Here is a 23762-nt window from a genome sequence, read left to right as displayed (position 1 = left end):
TTCCCACTGCAAGAGTATCTTCCCACGTAAATTACCATATCCAGCCTGTTCCAACTTAATATCAGTTTCTTTGTGATAACATGGAGTTGCCAAGCAACAGGGAAGACAGAGTCACAGCTCCGGGCAGTCAGTCAAAAGCTCATTGTCAGTCCCGCTTCTCAGGACATTCTTTTTCTAGACTTCACTGCACTTTTTTTCCATATTTCTTCCTAGCTGAAAAAGCAAAGCACTGCTTTCCTTTTTTTTTTTTTTTTAAAGTAGTGCTTGGGAATGCTAGGGTTTATTTTTGTTAGAAACTTTCTATTTCAATATCCCGTTAGAAATTTTCTATCGCTATTAACCAATAACAACACTGTGCAGTGTGCTTACACAATCAAAATGCAGCCTGGGAGAAGACAATTTAAAAGTGGTTGTATTTATCTTCTCTGAAAGTTTCATTTAAATCTTTCTAACTATTCAGTGTAAAGACTTATTCTTTTCCATTCTTAATACTCTGATTTCCCCATTTTTTTTTGTTTTGTTCCCTACAATATGCTAGCTTGCAAACTAGGGTGGCCATAAAAGCATCTAGGGACATACTGGGAACTGGATAAAGACAGATTAGTCCTATCTTCCTTTTGTTTTAATGACTCCTTAGAGGTTTTCATATATAGCCACACACACAAACAAATGCAAAAAGCTCTAAAAATACTGAAAAAAATATACAGTAGTTTAAAAAGTAGAATTTGCTTTCTCCTTCGTACATATTTTTGGAGAGATACCACCAGCTCTGCTCAGACTTAACCTTTGCAGGAAATTTTATGGAAACTCAGAATTGGTTTGGTGGTTGTTTATTGGGCTCTGAGTTTCTTCTGAAGGAACTTAACATTTGAAACTATTACTTCTAGGAGCTTGATGCTAGGAGAAGTAAAGCATCTTAGCCCAGATTTAGTCAGCATTTAGGCATAAATATTTAAGTGTTTTTTGGAGAGCAGACAAATGCCTTGGCACCTGACATGATCTTGTTCTGTTAGCTTCTTGTGCCATTTTATGGTGGGATTGATGGATAATCAGTGAAAACACATTAATTACACAAAACTCATTCACAATTTACACCAAGAAGCATCTCCTATTGGAAGGCTTCTTTTGTTTTGTACAGAATTTCTCCTGTACCATTTCAAAATTATATATATAAATTCTGTGTAACTTTATTTAATCCCTGCTTTTGCATCCTCTGCAAATTTGTATCATCAAATGCTTTTCCCCATAGCTATTCAAACATTGGAACAATATTGCTTGGAGTCAGCAGATGGCACTGATACACACTGTCTCTGGGAAGAAACCCGGGTGAAAGTTGGGCAACAATATTATAGGAAAGACAGTAGGTGATCCCCTTACAGGAGAGAGAAAAGGAATAGTAATAGTACTTATTTTTCCACTGATGTTATGTATTTCTCTACAAGTATTTTAAAAAAAAACACATTTAGGAACTGAGAACCTAAGAGCTAAATTGCTCGTGCACACACACATGCACATAAATTCTCTTTTCCTCAGCATCTTCTGCAGAGCTGCAGGTTATGTGATTATTTTCACTTAAAATATGACAAAGAAACTTGCAATACACCTGTAAGGTATGACACATTTCTGGCATTGTAGCACAGTTGAGTAGAAATGGAGGAGAGCAACATGACTGAGTAGATTCACTGATGCAAATTCAAAGGGAGTGAGATTATTCCAGCTACTGACTCACCCTCAAACAACTTCCAGATGTCTGCTAATGCATCCAGGATAACACTTTCCCATTTCTTTAAAAGTGACTTCCCAAAAGGATACACCTCAGGCAGAATAAACTCTCAACAACTCTTGAGAAAGATGCATTACAAGTATCTGTGTGTATGTATACAAGCAATAAAAAAAAAAATCATTATATCATATTTTCTTTATTATACATAGGGGTTTTTGTAGTAGATTTTATGGCAATATAGAGTTGTTGAATATTCTGAGGTTTTGTCAACAGTATTTTTTAAATCCAAATAATTTTTTAAAATCTACTGCTAATAATGAAAAGTACATGACAGGGAATATTTTACTTGATATACTTCAAAACCTTGTTCTAAGTCAATGTTTCTTAATTTTGAAAAAGTTGATTAATCAGATAGAGATCACTGGAAAGGTTTTGGTTTTCTGTTTTATATTTTAAGAGAACTATATTCAAAGGTTTGAGAAAAGATCATTTAAAGCAGATTTTCTTTTGTTTCATTTACTTAGCTTTGCCTGCTTGTGTATCAGATTTGGCTTTTGCACAGGCCACATTACTGCAATCCCTTTCTAATTAAAAATGAGATATTCTGAAGATTAAGGATTGTGAACATTCAAATATTCGTTTCCAAGTGACACATTCTGCAACACAAGCTATTCTGAATCACAAATCAACAGCACAGTTGGTGGTGTTAGTTTTAAATGTCTAAACAGGTATTTATATGGGACCTATTAGTATTGTCTTATTAATAATTGCATGATAAATGTCAATATTTTATCATTGTTGGTTGTAAGGATAAAGCACAACATAACAGGAAAAAAAAAGGACAAGACATAGTGGTGATAAATTTGCCTTTTCTGGGCTCCAGCAAATGATGGCAGGAGCTAGAAAGCTGGAACTTGGACAAAGCTTTTCTTTTTTTAAATATAATGAATGTTAAATGTGTTCATTTACACGGCTGAAGTTTAGTTTCTACGCATTCAGAAACAAAAATACTCATATCCTGACCTAAACCAGAGTAAATTTAATTCACAGTTCTCATAGCTCACCGACAACACCCAGAGTCAGAGGCCATAAACTGCTAAGCAGCATCTACAGGTGACCAGCCTGAGCATCCTCCCACTTCAAACACAGCAGAAGACTTTCATTTTACTGCTGCCAACATATCGTACAGCTTCCTGAAACAGCAGCACACAATGCTGGTTTTTGCTCAGCTTTTACTACTGTATCAGTAGAAGATGGGCATCAACAATCCACAAAGCTGTACCCACCAGAGGTGATCCAACTCAGGCAGTCATTCTTACAGTGAACGGCCTTTTCAGGCAGCCATCAGATTATAACATTTTAGAGTCAGTATAGCCAAAGGGCTGTTGGATGCTGAACATTCACCCAAAAGCAGAAATTCAAGGTGAAAAGGTCATTTTCTTCAAGCTGTGTGGTCGCTAAATGGCAAGGTCCTCAGAAAGAGGATCCAACTTCTGAGTCACATCATGCACACACTGCCTCCAAATTGCCATTCTTATGGCAAGAAACTTTTCCCCAAGCCTTTCCTGGAAGCCCTCCATGCTAATCTGCACAAATTGAAAGAAATATTTCCTTTGTTGCAGAATAAAAGTGATTCATTCACTGCATAATTTAAAGGTTTGGAGAATCAGGTGGTGGAGACGGAAAGGCATGTAGAGGTAATTGAGTCTGAAATCATTGATCTGGAGAAAATGGAACCAGAGCATAAATCCGTTGCCAAGTGTAATCAAACCTTTTGCTCACAGAAGGGGTAGAGCAAATGGAAAAACAGGTACAAGCCAACATTATCTGAGCACTGTGCTTCCCAGCTGAAGACAAAGATGCAAAGGGATGTGTCCCACAGGGAGCTCGCTACTGACCCTTACAGGACTTCCAGAGAACCAGAAAAAAGAGGGCATCCAGAAAGGTTTCCTCTGAAGTCATGGAACTGATGAAAAGCAAACTGTTGGTATTCTTTGTGAGTAGAGCAGGTCAAACTATTCACAGTAAATAATATTTTCACTGAAATGTAATCTCTCTTTTTTTGGACACAAATTTGCATGCAAATTGTCAAGAAACACATCATTATTTCTACACAGTTACTGTTGCTATAAATTATTTGACAAGTGTTTTAGGTGGACATATTTTGGCACATCACTTACTCATGCAACTATTTGCTGGAATGTAGCTTTGAGGATTGGACATGTTAATGAAAAAATGAAAGGCATTCTGATTGGAACCCCATGTTACAGTTTTATTCCCTGAATAGATGAAAATTACTTTTAGAGTCCAGTTTCCAATTTAAAACATTTGTAATTTCGAATTCAACATTATTTACTTTCCCATTAAAATCTTCAGACTCTATTAAAAGAAAATATTTGTCTTAACTATAAACAGTCAGCTCGACAATGTTGGTTAACCATGAACCTGCAGCTTTAGTCCTCCATAGGGTGACTAAAAGCAAGCAGAATGTATTTATTTTACAAACAGGCTACGAGAGAGACCATGCAAAATACTATTTCATTCTATAGGTTTGCCAACTTCATGGACCTACAGACTGGATACCTGGCACAAATGATGTTGAAAAAAGCTGCACAAAAAATTACAGGTATTCAATAAGGGGAAATGGGTTAAAGGCTACTTCTGCCTCCTCAGATGTAACAAATGAGTAATTGAAGAATTGTTGCTTTGTGTGTGATTGCTCCAGCCAATGCCCAGTCATTATTTAACAAATTTACCAATCAAGATAAATATATCAGCAAGTAACAGGTAAAAGATTATCAGTGCATCAGTCAACCTCTGTATTAAGCACTCTAATAAAAGCATCATAAAATAAGAGCTTTGAACTTGCCTCAAGTTACAAAAGAAGGGGTATGCAAGAAAAGAGCTCCTTTGTTGTATTCCCCAGGGCAGACCAGGTATCTAACACTGGGGACTGCTCATCAATAGGATAATCATTTGGGAAACATCATGCATGTTTTGTTAAATGAACCTCTGCCTTAACAAATGGGCTCTCATGTGGTGTCTCCTGACCTAAAAGAGTTGTATCTGCACTTCTAATTGGCATAACAGTTAAATTATTTGATCAAATGTCTGGTTGTTGCTTTCATAATCCTCCAACACACTAAATCGGGTGATAACTTTGGATTTAAAAGAGCCTTCATGGTTGCATCAAAAAGATTAAAAAGGTGACTTTAAAATGGCCAAACCCTCAAAGTCAGATGAAAAGAAGTGAAAATATTTTTATGGCGTACTTTAAAATTAGGACTAATCCATAAAATGTGAATATTTGAGGATGCAGGCTTAGGTCTGCTGACCTCCATCTTTCAGGATACAAGAATAAAACAGTCCTTCCTTTTCTTGGCTTTAGGACCTTATTGACAACCTACTAAAGTTAATGGAAGGACTTCAGTGGGTTGTTTTGGGGTTTTTTTTTAAAGGCAGATAAGCATTACAAGAGAGCTCCGTCTCATTCGAGGATATTCTGATGAGTAGACTAACCCTCCAAACTCTTGCTTGGAGACTCCCCCAAATCAGAGAAAATATAGTTCTGCTTCTCAGAAGAGAACAAGTCTGAGGGGCTCCAAGGGCACTGACCCTACAAGCCTTAATAAACGCACTGAACTGCAGGACTGAAAACCACCACAAAGCTAGAAAAAGGCCAACACGTGTGATAGAAAGACAGCAATTTTACTTTAAAAGCAGAAGTCTATGAAACAGGCAAGTGGAAGAAATAGACAGCAACTACAAATAACACGCAGTAAAAATTTGGTAGAAAAATAACACCATTTTGTAAGGGAAAGAATGTAGCATCATCAAAGACAGAAGATAAGCAAGAAAATGGAAAAAGCAAGTTATTTAAATCTTTTTAATTAAGAAATTAGTTGGCTTAAATTCATCAACATTCAGATTAGCTGAAATGAAGTGTTTACATGATCTACACTGATAAAACTTAAATGAGTTGGTCTGCTAAGATTTTTCTTTTTTTTCCTTTGAAATTACTGAGGTTTTAAAATGTTAGAAGCAAATATTGATGTCTTCTCTGTGAATGTTATTTATCCATACAGGGACTTTACTCCTCAGTGTGTAATGTAATTCCCAATTCCTTAAAAAAGATTAAGTTATCATTTCATGAGATATTACTGCCCTAATTTTCTTAATTGCTGCATTAAATCTTTTCTGACCGATGGATATATCTGTTGAACCAGTTACAAAGGGTTTTTTCATACACTTACTGTCACCTTAAACAAAAACGCCTGACAGATGATACTCATGTTGAAAACAAAATTTGAAGTTTCTTAATTGGTTGAAAGTTGATACTTGATTTTTCTCCCATAAGAGCACAAGAGCTCCTTATTAAAAACATAGTAAAAGGTAAGGATGACTTCTTTGTTTGGTACAGTGCAATACTATGACAAATTAACGAGCTGTTCAAAGAGATCATATTTAGGGTGGCTAACAGCCAAATCAAACAGTGAGGGCTGGTAACATGGATGGGAACAGTGCATTTTCGTGCCACTGGGGACATGGGATTCAGATTATAATTCTTGGATTCAGTTCTACATCCGGGAAGAACTAGTAGGCCAACAAATTTATTGTAGTTATCATTTCCCTTATTGCACGGCTACACCACCTTTGTTTAAAGTATATAAGATAGCAGAGACTGCCCTGGACAGCTGCACCTGCCAAGGTGTTAGGCAAGACATTTAAACTTTTGCTACTACATATACTTTCCCACCTTTCATCTGGGTTGTTTATTTGGATAACAGGCTATAAGAGACAGGGCTCTCTTGCATACCTTGTGAACAAAGAGTAACTCAAGGGAGACTCATTATATTACTCTGATACTGCCATTAAAAAATGTCACTGCACCTGGCCACAATGTAAGGGAGGATGATTATGAAGAGACAGCTGTGGAAACCTCTGCTCTAGGAACAACAAAGCGTATTTCAAAAAAGAGCAGCCTCATCATGCTATCATGTCTGCACATATAACATAGTTTAACCATATCAGTATGCGGTACAAGTGCATATATGCATGTGGTATCACTGTGGGGGAACTGTGTATATGCAAATAAAAGCATACGTGAAATTGGAGAACAGATGACACTTTGGATTATCACTCAGGCTACTACTAGGAAGATGCCAATTACATCTGTGTCATATATTTTTCTCACATAAAATTCCATTCCTGCATAGTAGTAGCTAATTTAGTGCCTATCTTCATGGTAGCATAGTTAGTTATTTTTTCTGTTTACTGATTTGCATATTTCATTGTTGAATTTCATCCTCCATTTTATCATGCAGTGTTTTCTGCCATGAGATGATCTGAACTTTTTGGTGGTCCATCTTTGTTTCAGCTGTGCAGTCTGATTCTTTACCATCAGCATATTCCATCTCAATTCTCACATCACCTTTTCAAAATTGTTTCTGAAGATGCTGAACGCAGGTCTCAGCGTGGATCCCTGTGGGATGTCACCGGGATTTCTCCATTCTAAAAAAGGCCATTTATTCCTATCTTTTAACTTCTAACTTTTAATTTGTGTCTCAAAGAATCTTCACTCTCATCCTATGAGGGATTAATTTCTAAAAGGTATTTGTTGAAATCTCTCTCCAAAAGGTCTTTAAGCTAAAACACACACATATTGACCTGATCATCCTCATCCATATGTTTATTGTCTTCACGGAATAACTCAGAAGATTCATCATGCATGAATTTATTTTACAAAAAAAAGATTTCAACTCTTCCCCAATTGTCATTTCTCTTTATTATAATTTCTATTAATTTCCTTCATATGTAAATCAGACATATTGGTCTGTTTCTGCCAAATTCAGCCATAGAGTCCTTTTAAAATATTTGGTTATACTGCCATCTTCCATTCCTCTGATTCCAGGATTGCACATCACATAGTTCATCAGTCCTGTGTTTTAGTTTCCTCAAAGCTCTTGGGCATCTGCTATATGATCCCATCCTTTGTTTCTTTTTTTTTTTCCCCCTAAAACTTCTCCAAACCTTTCACAGTCAAAAATGAGCCCACAGATACATCATCTCTTCCAGACATAATTATGCAGTGCCTAATTTATAACAAACAGTCCTTCAATATAGATCATGAAAGTTTTCTGTATACTAAAGAGGAAAGAAAAATGATGAACAAATCAGGCCATACTTTCTCACATTAGCTAAGTTTGGGGAAAAAAAACAGTTTGAAAAGCTGAAAAAAATCTGAAAAGTCTGAAAAGCAGATCTATATAGGCAGCATTTTCGTCATTTGTGTCATCATGTTCACCTGAAGAAAAGCCTGTTGGCAGTGTGCCACATGCCTTCATTATGTGGCTGCCATCTTTATTCCTGGACTCCAAATGCTCCCCATAGTTTGTTTCCAGATAGGTACTTTCTTATGCAGTAGAGTGGTAGGTGACATTTGATTGTAAAAGCAAAACATTTCAGTATCATACTAAAGTTTGAAAAAGCAGTATAGATTTGCCTTACACACCTCTCTGGCTGGATGGCATAAGAATTAAGAAATGAGAACCCACCTTTGCACCTCATCATACAGGCAAGATGATTTTACAGGTAAAGTAACCCCTTTTTTTTTTTTGCATCTTAAAGGAGGAGGGTTTGTGCAAAGGTTCATATACCTCTAAGAGTAAGAGCTCTTTTATGAGACAATATGATACACGCCAGGAGTTTGCTATGAGGTATCCTTATTACCTTTACCAAACCTCTCTCTTATATTTTTTTTTTTTTAAACAAAGAAAAAATCTGGAACCAATCTATTTTATTTCACAGCTGTGAATATTCTACTACAGCGTACATGAAATAAACTATTTACAGTAGTCCTTGTTGAGAAACCATGCTTTTTCTTAAGGTTAGACAGTCAGGGTTGAAATGAATATTCTTCTAAACACATTACTGCAACTCAGAAGACAGACTCTTAGCCTTAATAATAGCAACAATGATAATAAACAATAGTGTTGTTAGAATATATTTCTAAATGTCAGTACTGGTATTTTTAAACAAAAAGGGTTAGCAATGTACTCTAAATGTGTGCTATGAGGAACATTAGCATGTAGCTGCCAGACAATCTCAATGAAGGATTTCATTGTTGAATTATGAAATCATTGTGTTTGTTATTATTGTACACATACACTCCAGATCTGATGCAGATCACATTCAGGAAGGATTCCAAGCAGCCTCAGAGGTCGTCATTAACCCTCTGCCAGCAAAGTTTATAGATAATTATTAAATAAATCTATAGATTATACCTAGTTCTAGAACAGTTTCTGTAGTGTTATTCTTCACTCATTGTGATGAAATCACGGTTAAGGTAGAACAGAAAACATTGTTTTCTATTTTTCTCTAGACCACGTAGATACATAAGGACACACCCACCTACCATTTTCAAATGGCTGAGCACAAAATGTCATTTACAGAGTCTTCCTTTCAGACACTTCTGTTGTGCACCTGTTTTCTTAATGTTTGTTTCTATAGATCATCTCCCGATGTTCAAAATACTTGCCCTCTCACAGAAACTTTCACTTGGACACATGAAAATGTATGAACAACCCTCCTACCTTTAGCAGGTAAGCTTGGCAGTCACTGACATAATCATACTCCAATCCGTCAAAGGTATAATAATGTCGATCTCCATAAATAGTGCATACAGCAGGACAGGGGTAACTAGTGCAATTGAATATCCCTCTCCGACAAACACTGTAAGGAAAATTAACAATCAGTGTCTTCTCATAGCAGAGTCATTTTCTTTTTATTTTCAAGAAGAAGCTTTCTTGGGTTCTTTATTTCAAGTTATACAGAAATTCATGAAAGGAAGAAAATTCTCAGACCTTACAACACAGAGCTATTCTATGGATTGCTTCTGAAGTTATTGGTGATGCCATGGCAGAAAAGTGTTGAGCATTTTGCCATCAGCACATATGTACAATAAAAACGCTTAAGAAATGAATGCAAAATCTTAACATTTTTATGGCTTATGCAAATATTTCTCTCACTGCCTCCAGTATAGATAAGACACCATGCCACAACACGCTTATTCACAAAACATCAATATTATACTTTTTCTCAAAAAATTTTGATAAAAGTCTGCACATATTCAATGCAAAAGACCTCCAGTTGCTCCCTGTAAGATTTCAGGGTGTCGGACAAGTATGGAATGAGTTTAAGAAATAAATTCTGATATTCTGTGGGACTACTTTTCCTCTCAACTACATTCAGTGACTTACATGAATTTGTATGAAGGTAGTACTGACAGCCTCTAGTTTTGCTTGTGTAAGTGTATAAGCTCTGTTGATTTGCCAATGAAGTTTTTAACTGATTAAAAGCTGCCATGCCAAACTTCTTTTTTTTATTATTAAATATATATTTAACTGAAGATAGATATTTTGGCTAGCAAATTATAATGGATGAAAAACTGTTTTGCATCAATATGAGTTAGGTAAGGCTCCTTAAAAAAGGTGCCTTTTATTTGTTTTTTTTTTTATTGCCCATCTTCTTCCTATACAGTCACTCATGCTGACTGGTAACTCACGCTGCAAACAGCCCACTTCCCAAAGGAGCAAACTATTTACTGTCATACTTTTAATTTCTCTTTTTTTCTCCTTTGTTGTCTTTCATGATATTCTGTTCTCCAAAACGCCAAATGTCTTTTCTTTCAAAGATTAACTGATATGCGTGGAATCAAGCATTTGTTCTTGACTGCTTTTTAACTTGGATATCTCCTGCTTCCTTTTCAGACCTGAAGAAGCACTCACCCAAAAGTCTGCCTACTCTTCCAAGTCTATTAGTGAGCCTAGTAAAAGATATATCCCGTAACTGTCTATAAACAAGTATATACATTTTTGTTTTTCAATGTACTCAACACATTTTCTGTATCAGTTTCACTTTGTGGCTAGACCCAGATGATTTGGAAGTATGCAAAATGCATGCCACTCACCAGGTGTAACATGGTGTAACTATCACTTCTCCTGACAGAAATTCCCTGTCTTTCCAGGTGCATGGACAACTGTCAGGAATATAACATTTCCCTCTATGCTCAGCCATCCTTCAAAAGAAAAGAATTATTAAGATGAAAGCGTACATTCACAAGTAGATCAACATAACTGAATGTGTAGTATATTGTCTAAACCCTGCCGAGGGCAACCGGTCTTCCATCCAGCCAAGGACAATTGTTTCAGCAGCAAAAGCTGTCCGAATCAAATGATCTCCACTGTGCACAGCTGGAGACCTTGCAAAGTTCACAGCTGCAGCTCTCCTTCCTCAAAAGGGGTATGTCAGTGTGGGGCAGCAACTCCTATGCAAGAGCACAGGTAGTGCAGGTACTCCTCCCTGCGCACTGCAGAGCATTTGTGTGTTATGCATGCTGCCAAGGCTGCAACTGGGCTGCCCTTCCCGCTCTGCTGCTCCCTCGTCCCAGGGAAGCAGCTGGACTAATGTGCCTGCTCCCCTGCGCAGGGCAGCAACCATCCTGTTCTGAGCACAGGATGGTGAGCTGGGCTATGGCAACTGTTGCACAGTTAGCAGGACACAAAACCCCCAGTTTACGAAAGGCGGTGGTGGAGGTTACCTGCCTACTCTGCGGAAGTGGAAACAACTAACAAGGTTAAGACGGAAGAGCAGCATTTAATGCAAAAAGCGGCAAATCTAACTAGATCATGAATAAGTGACCCAGAGATGTGGTTAACCACTTTTTGCTATCTCCTCATTTCTATCTGCTTAGCAACATTAACTTTCAAAAGAAAATGTTACTGACACTCCCAAAGCTGCTCTTTAGGGGAGCAATTCCTGCAGTTGTCATTGCAACACACGGTTGAGAGTAGAGAGAGATGTGTTTTCAAAGTATAATCTTGAGATTGCTTCACTTGAAGTTGAAGTTAAAAGGCATACACAGATTAGAGTTTTCTTCTCCCCATCATTACTGGTTCATTAAAGATTAATTGGTTTTAAGTACAAGAGTCAAGTGTGCAGAAAAATGATTAAAGATAGGAAAGCACTAGAACAGATGGCTTGGGAAGGTCATTTAGAGTCTCTGTCAATGGAAGTTAAATATCTGCCAACACTAGCATAGGTATTGCTGATGCTACCTAAGGGCAGGAGAATAACTTAGACCCATGAGATCCCTTGCCATACTACTCTTCTGTACTTCTGTAATTCAACTTATCCTCTTAAATCTCCAGCTCAATGTTAAGGTGACTTGCAGTATATCTTTGGGTGATGAATTTACTGTCATTTTCAGCTCATTTCCTCATGAAATTTTGAGCTATTCTATTCAATTTTTATAGCATACCAGAGTTTTTCAGAGCTTCTTATTCTTTGTCACCTCTTTAACTCTTGACTAAAAGAACCACAAGCTGTCGTGCAAGAATTTTAACAATAGAAAGTGTAAAACATTTTTACTTTAACAGGACCATTTTTTGCATACTAGAGTCCATCCTGTCATGTGTTTCCAAAGGAAAGGGTTTTAATACTATGCACAAGCTGCTTTACTTTGTGAGCACCATAAATACCCAGGATGCTAGAATAAGGTGCCAGTCTCCAGGAAAATTCAAGATTCCCCCCCCAGAAAGTTAGGTCATTGGATCAAACAATGGGTAGTGGTAGAAATAAAGTGGGAAAGGAGAAACAAAGAGAAGAACAGCATCTTAAGAGAATAAAAAAAATGACATAACAGAAAAACTTCTCATAACAAGGCTTTCATGACTTTTCTATATAGATTTAATATCATGAGGTATATCCTGAGGCTTAACATTTTCTTGTATAAAAAAGAGAACTTCTGAACCCAATTTTTAAGATAACCCTGCTGGTCCCTTCCTAGCTAAAAGTCATACTCACGTCTTGGAACCATGAGCCTGAAAGGCATAATGGCTCCAGAAATACAATTCAACACCGATGACGGTACTAACTGCACTAAATGTTACACATTTACTTTTCTATCTAATAGCAAAATAAGTGTTTACTCTCTTACTTAACAAAATAATTTATGTCTTTTACTCCATTATTTGACAGAAACTTGGGATTTGGCTTGTCTGTACCCCTTTTATAGTTTATCATTCAGAAAATAATCATAGAATCATTAAGGTTGGAAAAGACTCTAAGATCATCGAGTCCAACCGTCAACTCAACACCACCATACCCACTACACCATGTCCCTAAGCGCCTCATCTACACGTCTTTTAAATACTTCCAGGGATGGTGACTCAACCACTTCCCTGGGCAGCCTGTTCCAAGGCCTGACCACTCTTTCAGTAAAGAAATTTTTCCCAATGTCCAGTCTAAACTTCCCTTGGTGCAACTTGAGGCCATTTCCTCTCATCCTAATCAAGTAACATATTCAATTTGAAATGCTATAATACTACTTGACTGTGAGAGAAGGGCTTTAGCTCTGTTTTTTAACATATATTTCAATTATTTCAAATTTTCAAATGAACTTTCATGACAATGCTGCTAGTTTAATTTCATGCAAATATCATGGTAATGTTTCAGTAAAAATTTACTAGTTTTTATATGATGCCTTGCTCAGATTCATGCATTTTTGTGTTAAAATAATTGTTTATTCCTGTAACACTAATGGTCGTGAAAGCTAACTCCTCAGTTGAGGCAGAGGTTGTAGAAGACTACAGAATACCAGGCAAGAACAACTAGTGAAATCTTAAATGGCTCTGCCTGAAATCTGTCCTTCATCTATGAACATTACAAGTTGCTGGAAGGGGAACTCTGGCAGTCTGATCACACTCTGATCTGTGCACAACTGATATATTGTCAGGGGACCATTGGCTACACATACAATGAAATAAAATCAGTTGTTGAGAAAAAACAGGGAGCACGCCACCTGAGGTCAAATTGCAGCAATTTGCACAACGTATTTGACTCTTCAAATCTGAAAGTGCACACAGCAGGTATCAGGGGAGGGAATGGAAACAGATGGAGGGAGTGGTGGCTGATCCTGACAGAAACTTCACAACAAATGCTTTTAGATTTTGTACTTTGATTTGACCCCTGCAAAGCTCAGCAGACTGTTTCTGGGCACCAAATACAAATACATGAGCTGAGAAAACAAAAACTTTGGCTGAGTTCAGAAGGGCAGAGAGAATGAAGGGGAAGAGGCAGGATCCAGCCTGCATTCTCCCACCTGCGCCCCAGGTTGGGCATCAATACTGTAAGCGTGAGTAGAAGTCTAGGTGAGACAATTACTTGGGCAGTAAGCAGGAACACAAATGGTTTACATTAGGATTTTTTGTCATGTTTGCTTCTACACTCAAATAAACTACACTGTGCGAGTGGTGGGAGTCATCTCCTGTCCAGAGAGTCCCAAATACCAGCCAATCGGACTGGTAGCAAGCTGGATATCTCACGGGATAGTGGAGTCATGGTGTCAGGATGGAGAAATTGCGGGACTCCAACTGAGGAAGCATTGTAGCATGGAGCCTCACACCAGCAGGAAGGAGAAAAGGGCTCACGGAGACAAAAGAAAGACTTGGCCTTTTAACTGTGACTGTATATCTGCAAAAATTTATAGAACAATAGCTTCAAAATTAGAGATGTGATACCACTGGAATTTAAAAAGCAAAAAAAATGTGCCGAATTAAACTGTGAAAAATATGTATATGGCTTGTGCTCCAGGTTGTTCTGCCAAAGCTTACCCAGGAGGGCAAATGCAGCCACTTGCACAGGGTGGTGAGGGAACACAGGAGAAGTTCATGGCGAGGTTCGCACAAGAGATCCCACAATTCACACCTGCTGCTGGTAATCCAGGCACAGGAGATCTGCAGTCATAGTAGATTTTTCCTTCAGGGCATGTGTGAACTTCAAATGCAAAATGCAGGTTAAATGAGATGAACTGCTCTTTTACACTGAATGTTTTCTGTTTGTTTTTGTTCGCAATCTATTTATTTTAATGCACAGTTAGCCTACATTACAGTATACATAAGAACACAATCTGAATAAAAGTCTATAACTTCATTCGTATATATACAGAGGTATAAAATTAATATATGTTTTAATGGAAAAAAAAGACCAAAACTTAATATTAAGCATCTGGATCTATGCACCTTGGATCTGATACACAGCCCATTCTTAAAGATGGAGTAATTATGCCTTAGGTAGACAGAATCTTTAGAAGTGGCATAATTTTCAGTACTGAAATCCCTTCTAAATCCATTAGAAATTCATTAAAAATCTACTTTCTAGAAATCAAGATCTTAAGGCTTCCTAAACATGGATAGTGAGCCTAATTTTACATAGTCCCATGAGAACATATTGACCTACAACTTGCATATAATTTTTTTTTTTAATTTCCCAAGTGACTTAATAGTACAATTTGTGCTACAGAAAAAGAAAAAACTAAGGCAACTTGTGCTCCTGACCTCCTATTTTAAATATGATGTTAAGTATCTCATAATGAAAATACATATGAGGAGAAAATCAAATGACTCTTCAATGTCAAAAACTTTCTCTGTGCAACTGTAATGTGAGACAAGACTGTAAATTACCTGTATTTTCTGTAGCGGCTTCAATACATTTCACTGTTCCATTCAAACACTGACTGGAAAAGAAAAGCAAACCCATCCTTATTGAAGGGGAAAATGTTTTGTAGCCACCGTGTTAAAAAACATAATACAACTTAACCCAATTTAAACAACAGAAATCAGGAGGAGAAGGAGAATTAAAATCCAAAAGCATGAGTTATGACCAATATCTTGTTGGTGTTTTCTAACTGCTGATCTGTAATGAGGCCCAAACTTACAAAGGTGTTTATGTACTGTCTAATTGCCTAGCTTTCACTGAAATAAAAAAGAAGCTGGGTATGTCAGCCTCTGTCAGAACGTAAGGCCAGGTGATTCAGGATGCTGGCAGTGTAACACAAAACCTTATCCATCTTGGTGAATACGGAAGCATACAGTATGCAAATTTCCTGTTGCACAGATGTTAGGATACACACCTTGATTCTTTTTATGATAAAATACAGTATTGCAGAAAAACACATTCAACAATAAACCTAGTCCTCATTTTTTCATTTTCCTTAAAAAAAAAAAATTGTGAAAAAACTAAAGCATTGCAGAGGCATAACAATGGCAGAAAAATGAAGCCCCTACTCTCACCACTTGAACTACATGATTACCAAGCTTCAGTTATAACAGCTATAATATATAAGACCTCAGCAAGAATCAACCTTGACACTCAAGTCACAGACATGCTTTTAAATCAGCAGGTTGAGAGCATTTCTTGTAAAATGAACAAGTTTGACCAGGAAACCTGGGAGGTTTTCCCACTTGTTTCAGTGAGGTCAAGATTCCATCATGAATTAGTAATACAAAATGACATAAATATAGTCCCTGCAAGCCTTTGTTTGAAAGACTTTCCAAAATAGAATCACATTGTTTATTCTTCCGAAACCAGCCTCATATTGCTATCATAATGCCCCCAGGTCTAAGAACAGGACTGCAACTTCTATGTGTCTGTTTTGAGATATTCTTTAGTCCCTGGCTTACAGAATTTTCCAGCTGTCCTGTTGTTAAAATAAGCAGGTATGTAATCTAATTTATATGAGGCTCCCTTTTACTAAGTGTGTAACAAAAATAAAATATTGATACAATAGACCTTCATTCTATGTGAAAAAATTCTCAAGGCTCTTGAGTAGCATCCAAACTGTGATACATGAAAGATAAAACTCTTGGCACTCAAACCTACCAGGAGCCTGTTGGCGTAGGGAGGATTTCTCCAGGCTGGAGGGCTTTGCCCTTGTAATGACAATGACAGGCAGATCTGTTAAAAGAATATTTATGCATAAAAGCAAGATGAAATGGGATTTAAGGGCAATCCATTTATTGAGCTATTATGATAAGCAGGCTTATAATTCATTAACTCTATATTTACGATATACTTCTAAAGGCAAAAACTAAAGGATGACACTCTGACTGTATTGAAGTCAGTGGCAAAACTCCTACCACCTTCAACAAAGTCAGGATTTTCCTCAATCTACATATTATTTATTTGCTGTTTCTGTGCATTAGTCTTATAGAAAGGAGCTTTTCTTTCCAGTTATGGGAGTAGTATGGCAACATGTAGTTCCCATTAAAAGTACTGTCAAAATCATGGGATAGAGGAATTATCATAGCAAAATCCATTAACTCTGTCTAAGAGCCAGATGGGATAGAAGTAGCAACAGAATTCCCCAGAAACCATGCAAAAATATGGGAATACCCAGTTACCTCACACTCTTTAATAGTTTGAAACAGTCTTTATCCCTACAGTATGGACTTAACTGATCTTTCCAAAATATATGTTGCAATGAACAGCAATAACTCTGCATAGTCTTGAAATTTATATAAATACTCATTCCAGTTTTTCATTCAGTACCTGAACTCAGTAACTCCCCATGGTGGTAAGCTGCAAAATTTTGATACACAATGTACAAAAACTGTTTCGTTTCGTTGACCATTTCCTTCCTTTTAACTGAAGGGGTTTCCATTGTGAGACAGAAAAAAGACACTCCTAGCTACTCTCTCCATACTATCCCTGACTTTATGGATTGCTACTACATAGATTCCTTCTCATTTTTTCTTAAGTGTTAAAAACAAGGTTTTCCTGTGAAAATGCTTTCCCATGAATTAAAAAAGTTTCATCACCCTTGTCTAAAACAGTGTGACATATCTTCTCTGAAGTGCAGTAGATGGCTATATACGCAGTAGCAGATGAGGCTCCACTATTGATTAGTACAAAAGAATATGAAATCTTTGCATATTGCTTGCTATTCTGTTTAGGCAGTCTGCATCTTGAGTGAAACAGCAAAAAAACCCACTTTAAATCTTGGTGGAAAGAGGAAAATGTGCCTACACGTATATTCTATTTTCTTATGACTTACATTGATACACAAAAGTTGACCGACTCTTCAAAATATTTCCCATCAGGACAATTACATCCTTCTGCACAGTCATCACCACAGATATTTGGCATAGAAAGTGAAGCACAGGAGTGTTTACAAAAAGAAGAGCACTGATGATAAAGCATGCCACTGTGACACATCACAGCTGGAGGAGAGAGAGGGAGAGAGAAGGGAGAACAACATACTCTTAAAATGTGAAAAATAGAAAACAAAGCAGTATATCATGGGAGTGCAAAACAGCAAAGCAAAATGGTCTCTTGCTGCACTGGGGTGAGTTAAAATGCATGAGAAAAATATGCTATTTTACTGTTTTCTTAAGTTAGAAATGTTTAGATTCAGGTGGGTTTATGTTAGACAGTTCCTTGGCTGGAATTGTCTATTTTATAAGCAGTAGCTGTTTATTGTTTATATATGTTAAATATATGTGTGTGTTGTGGCTGTGTCTGTCTAACTCAGGTTTCCAAGAGAGGAAGAATGGTCCAGTTAAGGTTGAGGCCTATGATTTAGAAATGCCTTGTTTTAAATCATTGCTATATCCTACCTGGCAAATCACTGCCCACCCTGCCCTGCCTGCCCTGGGGAGCCCCTGCCACCCCCGCTTGTCTTCCCTTAGGGAACAGCCCTGCTCCTGCCACTCCCTGACTACTTTAGCCTAATAGGGGCTTCCATATGACTTAGGGGGTTCAAAGTCAGAATTCTAAATTCTCTCTGTAGCCAACAGAAAGGGACAGGCACCCCCTGTGAGGCAGTTCAGGGTCCCTGACTCAGATGCCTAACGTAAAGGCTATTATTGTTCTCCCCCAAGTATGTCATTAGCCCATGGCACCATTCTAGTTTCCAGCAAAAAAGGTAAATCCCTGTATTTTGTGGAGTGAATGATATTTGTAGAATTTGACACGTTTCTAAAAGATACTCCATTCTGCAAACATTACTCACCACAGTAAGAAATATGAGATCTGAAGTCAACGATGACCCCGTGCTTGCCACAGACGTAAGCATAGTGTGCCAAAGCATTACACAAACAGCTGCTTCCGCATTTGCACGTGTCGAAGCGGCATAGCTGGTAGTATAATCCTGGACTGATGTAGGCATGGCAGGGCGCAAAAACTTCTTGATTGATGATATCGCAGTGAGATGCATACCCAACTAAGAGAAGGTGACATTGTTTTAGCCAGATCCATTTTAATATAACAGTTAGTCAAATGAATAGCACAGAGTATTAAAACCAAACACAGCCAGTTGTGCAACAAAAACTTGTATACACTGTCTTTCTGCAAAGTTCTATAGTTTAAAACTGATATTGTAGGCAACCCCCTCAACAACAAACTCCACTTAAGATAAAAATAACTATATAAAAACAGTTATGCCTTCCTCTAGTAGTGCAGGAAACTTAAATGGCAAAATATATTTCAAAATAGTTAGTTAGAAGAGTCCTCCAAAGCTTGGAATATGTTTTTTCCGACTTGATGTTTCATATAGCATTGAAATCAGCAATGGCCATATACTTCTTGGCACGTGGACTCAGGCAGCATTATAAACTGGAACTCAAGTGCATGCAAGTCCCAAGTTGGCCATATACCTTCCAGCACCAACAAAACCTCCTCTTACCATTGAAGCATACTACCACCACAGGTGGTGGAATGTTTCAGGAACACCATAATGTGGATCATATTTAAGACAATTTTGCTGCTAAAAGAGTGTCCCTACCCATCATCCTCCCTGTCCATTCCCACATAAACACACTGACATAAGGGTTTCTAGAGTGTCTCAGTAAACCAGATTCAAGAAGTGAACTTGACTTGATTGAAAAGTAACCTGACAAAATAAGTAAATAAACAAACAATAATTTCTTTTTCCGTTTCATCGGATTAAGATCATCATATACCTGGAAAAATGTTTGTCTGGCTCAGTACAGGTGGGGCAGGACCACTTACTTACTCAGGGGCTGCTTTTTCCAGTGATGATTACAGGATCACAGGAAAATTCAGGCTGGAAGGGACCTCAGAAGGTCATGTAGTCCACCCTTCTGCTCTAAGCAGCTTACATTTATGTCAAACTCCACCTTCATTGAGGAAGCACATAACTGAAGGTGAGGCATGAAGTATCTTGGAGAGAACTAACTTGGCTGAGATGTACTGCTTTAGAAGACAACCAATGCTGAAGGCATAAGAAGTCTGAGAATGCCCCAGATTCTTAAGGTTTATGGTTATTCTAGGCTTGCTCCCACAGGCTCTAAATATGGCCAGATCCCACATCCTTAGTGAGGCCTTATGTCTGAAACATTAAAAACATTAGACTAAATTCTGTCAGAATTGGCAACTGCTGTCTGCCCATTGTCTTCATTAATTGAAAAGAACAGCAACATGGGAAGGAGGAGACAGTGAAAGTTCAATGCAAAACATAGGCATGTTAACCAGCTATACTCAGGAATTTGAACAAATCCGCGGATCTCAGATTGTTTGCATCAGTTTGTGTCAGAGAGCATAGATGGAGAATAAGGAAACTTTTAATGCAGCAAGCATGGAGAAGCCAGAGACAGGACTTTTGATCTGAACACTGTCTTGACAAGACACTGTCTCCTGTACTTTCTTTGTCAATCTACAAACATGCATCACATCATTTCTCTTGACTGGCATAATTTACAGCACTACAGACAGTGTTCTGCCTAGCACTGTGCATGTATGTTAGACAGCAGAATTTAGGATTCATGGCCAGTACACCCAGCATTAAATGATCAACTATCATGTATTTACAAAAGACTTACTTCATTTTACATGCTAAATGTATGGAAAGAATGATCTTCTTTGCCAAAAAAGAAAAAGGAAAGAAAGGGTGCACATCTAAATCTGAAGTTGAAATATATGCATGTGCAACTCATTCACAGAGAAAACGAAAAAATGCCCCATAATAATAAGATACAGTTAATGCCAGACTCCCATGTGAAAACATACCATTTTGCTGATTAATGTTGCAGGGATCAACCACAGGAATATTGATAGGCACAGAACAAGCTGAGGAAACCTTCCATGCACTGGCGTGAAGTTGTGGGGTCCCTTCTATCATCCCTGCTGGAGAACTGAAAAGGAAAAGATGAACACTGCAAGCATGCTGCTGACCTTATGGACTACATGGGTGAGGACATAAGTACATCAAAAAGCCTTAGATGCATAGTCATCTTGAACATTCAACATGTCAAAAGAATTTCCATCTGTGAGGTATAAAAGAAGAGAGGGTGTGTGAAGCTTTTTCCTCAATATTTTGCTCATGCAAAAATATTCTTAAACTCAAAGTCTGCCCTCACTTATGCTTAATTTAAGTACTCTGAAATCAGTTGGAGGAGGCATTAATGAGAGGAGAATTTGGCCTTTATTCGAGTACATACATTCAGTGAAATGTCAAAAAGTTGACCTATTAGCGAATTTCAGTATTCTAGAAGGGGGCTGTTTGCATTTTAATACTGTTTTTCACCGAGTATTTCAAAAGCATTTATTATTGCTAGAAAAGTTTTGTGATATTATAGCTTGAGCAACTTAGGAAGAAATGAAGTAAAAAATAAGGGAAGTGTGCCTTCTAATTAAACTATTCCTGTGATTCACTTGATGTGGGAAAAAAAATCAAGCAGTAGTAATCAGGTGAGGATAATACTAGTATTATCATCCACTCTTTTTGTCAGTGCTCATGTATTTGCTCTGATGATAAAGGAGCATCAGGGAGGAAAAAAAGTGTATTCAAACAATATCATCATCCAATATCTTCTATAAATAGTATGGTAGTTTTCTAGAATTACTTAGCTAAACATCTTAGAATGACTTAGGTAAAATTATGAGTTTCATGTTTTAAAAAGTGACTAATATTTTAATTAAGAGATTTTATATTGATTAGTTTAATAAAGTATGAGCATGTTAATGAAATAATCAGATTATTACATTCAACAAAACTTTTCACTTGTTATTAAACACAATCTAAATGCACAATATGTAACTTACAGAAAATCATCTCTTAAATTCCCATTGTACGTTCCACATAGTCCTAAGGTTCTTCTCTTCCAGCCGACATCAACTTGAACATAAATCCTCTCTCCACCTTTAGCAAACAGTATCTTCAAACCAAAACTAGTTTTCAGTTGAACAAAGAAAGAAGATATATTCTGAATTTCAACAGCCCCTGCACATAGCAAAAGAAAAAGAAAAACAAAGTCACTGAAATCCAACTTCCAGATTGTATTGGTTAACCCCTTAAACAAAATAGGCTTTGAAAACTCAGAAATATAATGAGAAATTATGCATGACCTCACCCATTCTCTATTTGAACTTATGAGACTACATACTTTTTTCATTAGCAACACAAATTAGGAATTGCAACTACTGTCGAAAAATCTCTCACCTTTCTGTACCTGTGAGTTACCCAGAAACCACTCTCGCATTTCATTTTTTTTTAGAAGAAAGAAATGCAACAGCATGCCTCTGGCAATGAGAAGACAAGACAAGAAACCACTTGTTTCTTAGTATCGAGGGATGTTATAAGATTAATTAACAGATATCTGTAAAGTGTATTTCAATCTTTAGATAGAAGGTTCTCTCTTACTACTGTTGGTATGACATCAGTATAGCTCCTTCCTTAGACTGTATGTGAACTAAGACCCTATCAAATTCCCAGCTTTCCTTCCCAGAAAATCCATTATGTGAGGAAATGGAAATTTCACAGCCACAGCATTCATTTGCTACACATTGTTGGGCTACTTGCAGCTGCAGGCTTAAAGCAGATCTAGCTTCACAAGAAGCCTCTACACATGCGCGCACACACACGCTTAGGTGCATAAACTCAGAAGAGGCAGATAAAATTCTTATGTGAGCTTAAAGATGTTCTTAGATGATAAGACTTACTAGATATACCCAATTATCAAGAATGTGACACCAAAATATTTGTCGTAGATTATATTTGTCACAGACTGTGGAAAGAGACAAGAAAGTGAATAGGGACTGATTCAAAAGACATAAATGAAATTATCAATGAAATTATGAAACAGAACTGTCAACATAACTGAAAGTATGACTGAGCTATGAAAGTCATTGCCATAGGAAGCTGTGAGTGCCAAAAGCAGAACAGTGACTGGACAAATTCAATGAAGAAAAGACATAGCTGTAACCACCAGCGCAGAACTCCCTAAACTCTGTTTTGCCAGAGGCTGGGAAAGGAAAGGGGAACTCCCACTTGACTCTTTCAGGAAGAGACTAAAAATCCAGTGAGAATTTACTACTGATCACTGTAAGATATGAAATTTAGCAATATCATTTCCACCTTCAGTGCTTAATTTTATAACATCCTTTTAAGGCTGATTTATTTTACTATCCTTTCCAAAAAGGTGAAGTAACCTGCCTGAAATCACCTAAGTCAGCACTGAAAGCAATGTAGATCCCATAGAGCACATGGATTCTATTCCATGCCATGTATTCCAAAAAGCTTTAATCAAGCTAGACTTTAACATCAGCATCAAGATGATTTCCAACCTCTCTTCACCTCCTTTCTTTTTCTTATCTCCTCCCCCTAAACACAAATAAAATGAGTGGAATTTCTAGGTACTCTGCAAGATAAGAAATGCAAAGAAATGAGGGCATAATGAAAGACTCTTTCACAGGCTGAAAAAGTACATTTCTAGAACCATTACTAAGGTTATAAGAAGTAAGCAATTGTATATTTCAGAAGTTATATTTGAAGAAATTCCTTTTTCATAGACAGTTATTATTAAAAAGCTTTGGAGCATATAAAAGAAATAATGTGAACCCTGGTAAAATTTTACTCTATGCACTTCTTACCATTAAGGTTAAAAGCTTGGTTAGGGCCAGTTTGGACTTGACCATATCTCGTGAGAGTTACTTGTTTGCTCACATCATCTTCAAGAACTAGTGTTATAGACTCAATGCAGGCGTGGTCAAAGTTCTAAGTAGAAACAAGTTTCACCATCAGAAACAGGCAAAGACATTAATATTACCATGGAAAGCAAAACCAAACAAACAGGAAAAAACAGTTGTATAGAAAGGGAATACCAGAACTGTCATCAGGTAAATCAGTTGTAAACTATCGCTCAAAGCATGAAACAGAGCACCCGAAATTGTATGTAGAACATAA

At 37.3% G+C, this 23762-nt stretch overlaps 1 protein-coding gene across 1 annotated transcript in view; it reads right to left on the bottom strand.

Moving 5' to 3' along the window:
* The window catches only part of OTOGL (otogelin like), a 98401-nt gene that overhangs the window by 51920 nt on the left and 22719 nt on the right, over nt 1–23762 (bottom strand). Inside the window, exons 16-25 of the mRNA XM_075150518.1 lie at nt 23450–23573; nt 21623–21800; nt 20588–20712; nt 18573–18782; nt 17616–17781; nt 16442–16516; nt 15244–15296; nt 14395–14557; nt 10692–10799; nt 9316–9454 (exon numbers count right to left, since the gene is read on the bottom strand). Coding sequence (XP_075006619.1) covers nt 9316–9454; nt 10692–10799; nt 14395–14557; nt 15244–15296; nt 16442–16516; nt 17616–17781; nt 18573–18782; nt 20588–20712; nt 21623–21800; nt 23450–23573 — 1341 coding nt within the window. The remainder of the gene's footprint in view (nt 1–9315; nt 9455–10691; nt 10800–14394; nt 14558–15243; nt 15297–16441; nt 16517–17615; nt 17782–18572; nt 18783–20587; nt 20713–21622; nt 21801–23449; nt 23574–23762) is intronic.

The sequence above is a fragment of the Calonectris borealis genome, chromosome 1 (assembly GCF_964195595.1).
Source record: "Calonectris borealis chromosome 1, bCalBor7.hap1.2, whole genome shotgun sequence".
Taxonomy (NCBI): domain Eukaryota; kingdom Metazoa; phylum Chordata; class Aves; order Procellariiformes; family Procellariidae; genus Calonectris; species Calonectris borealis.
The sequence above is the reverse complement of the archived record's forward strand: the minus strand, read 5'-3'. Positions and strand labels throughout refer to the sequence as shown.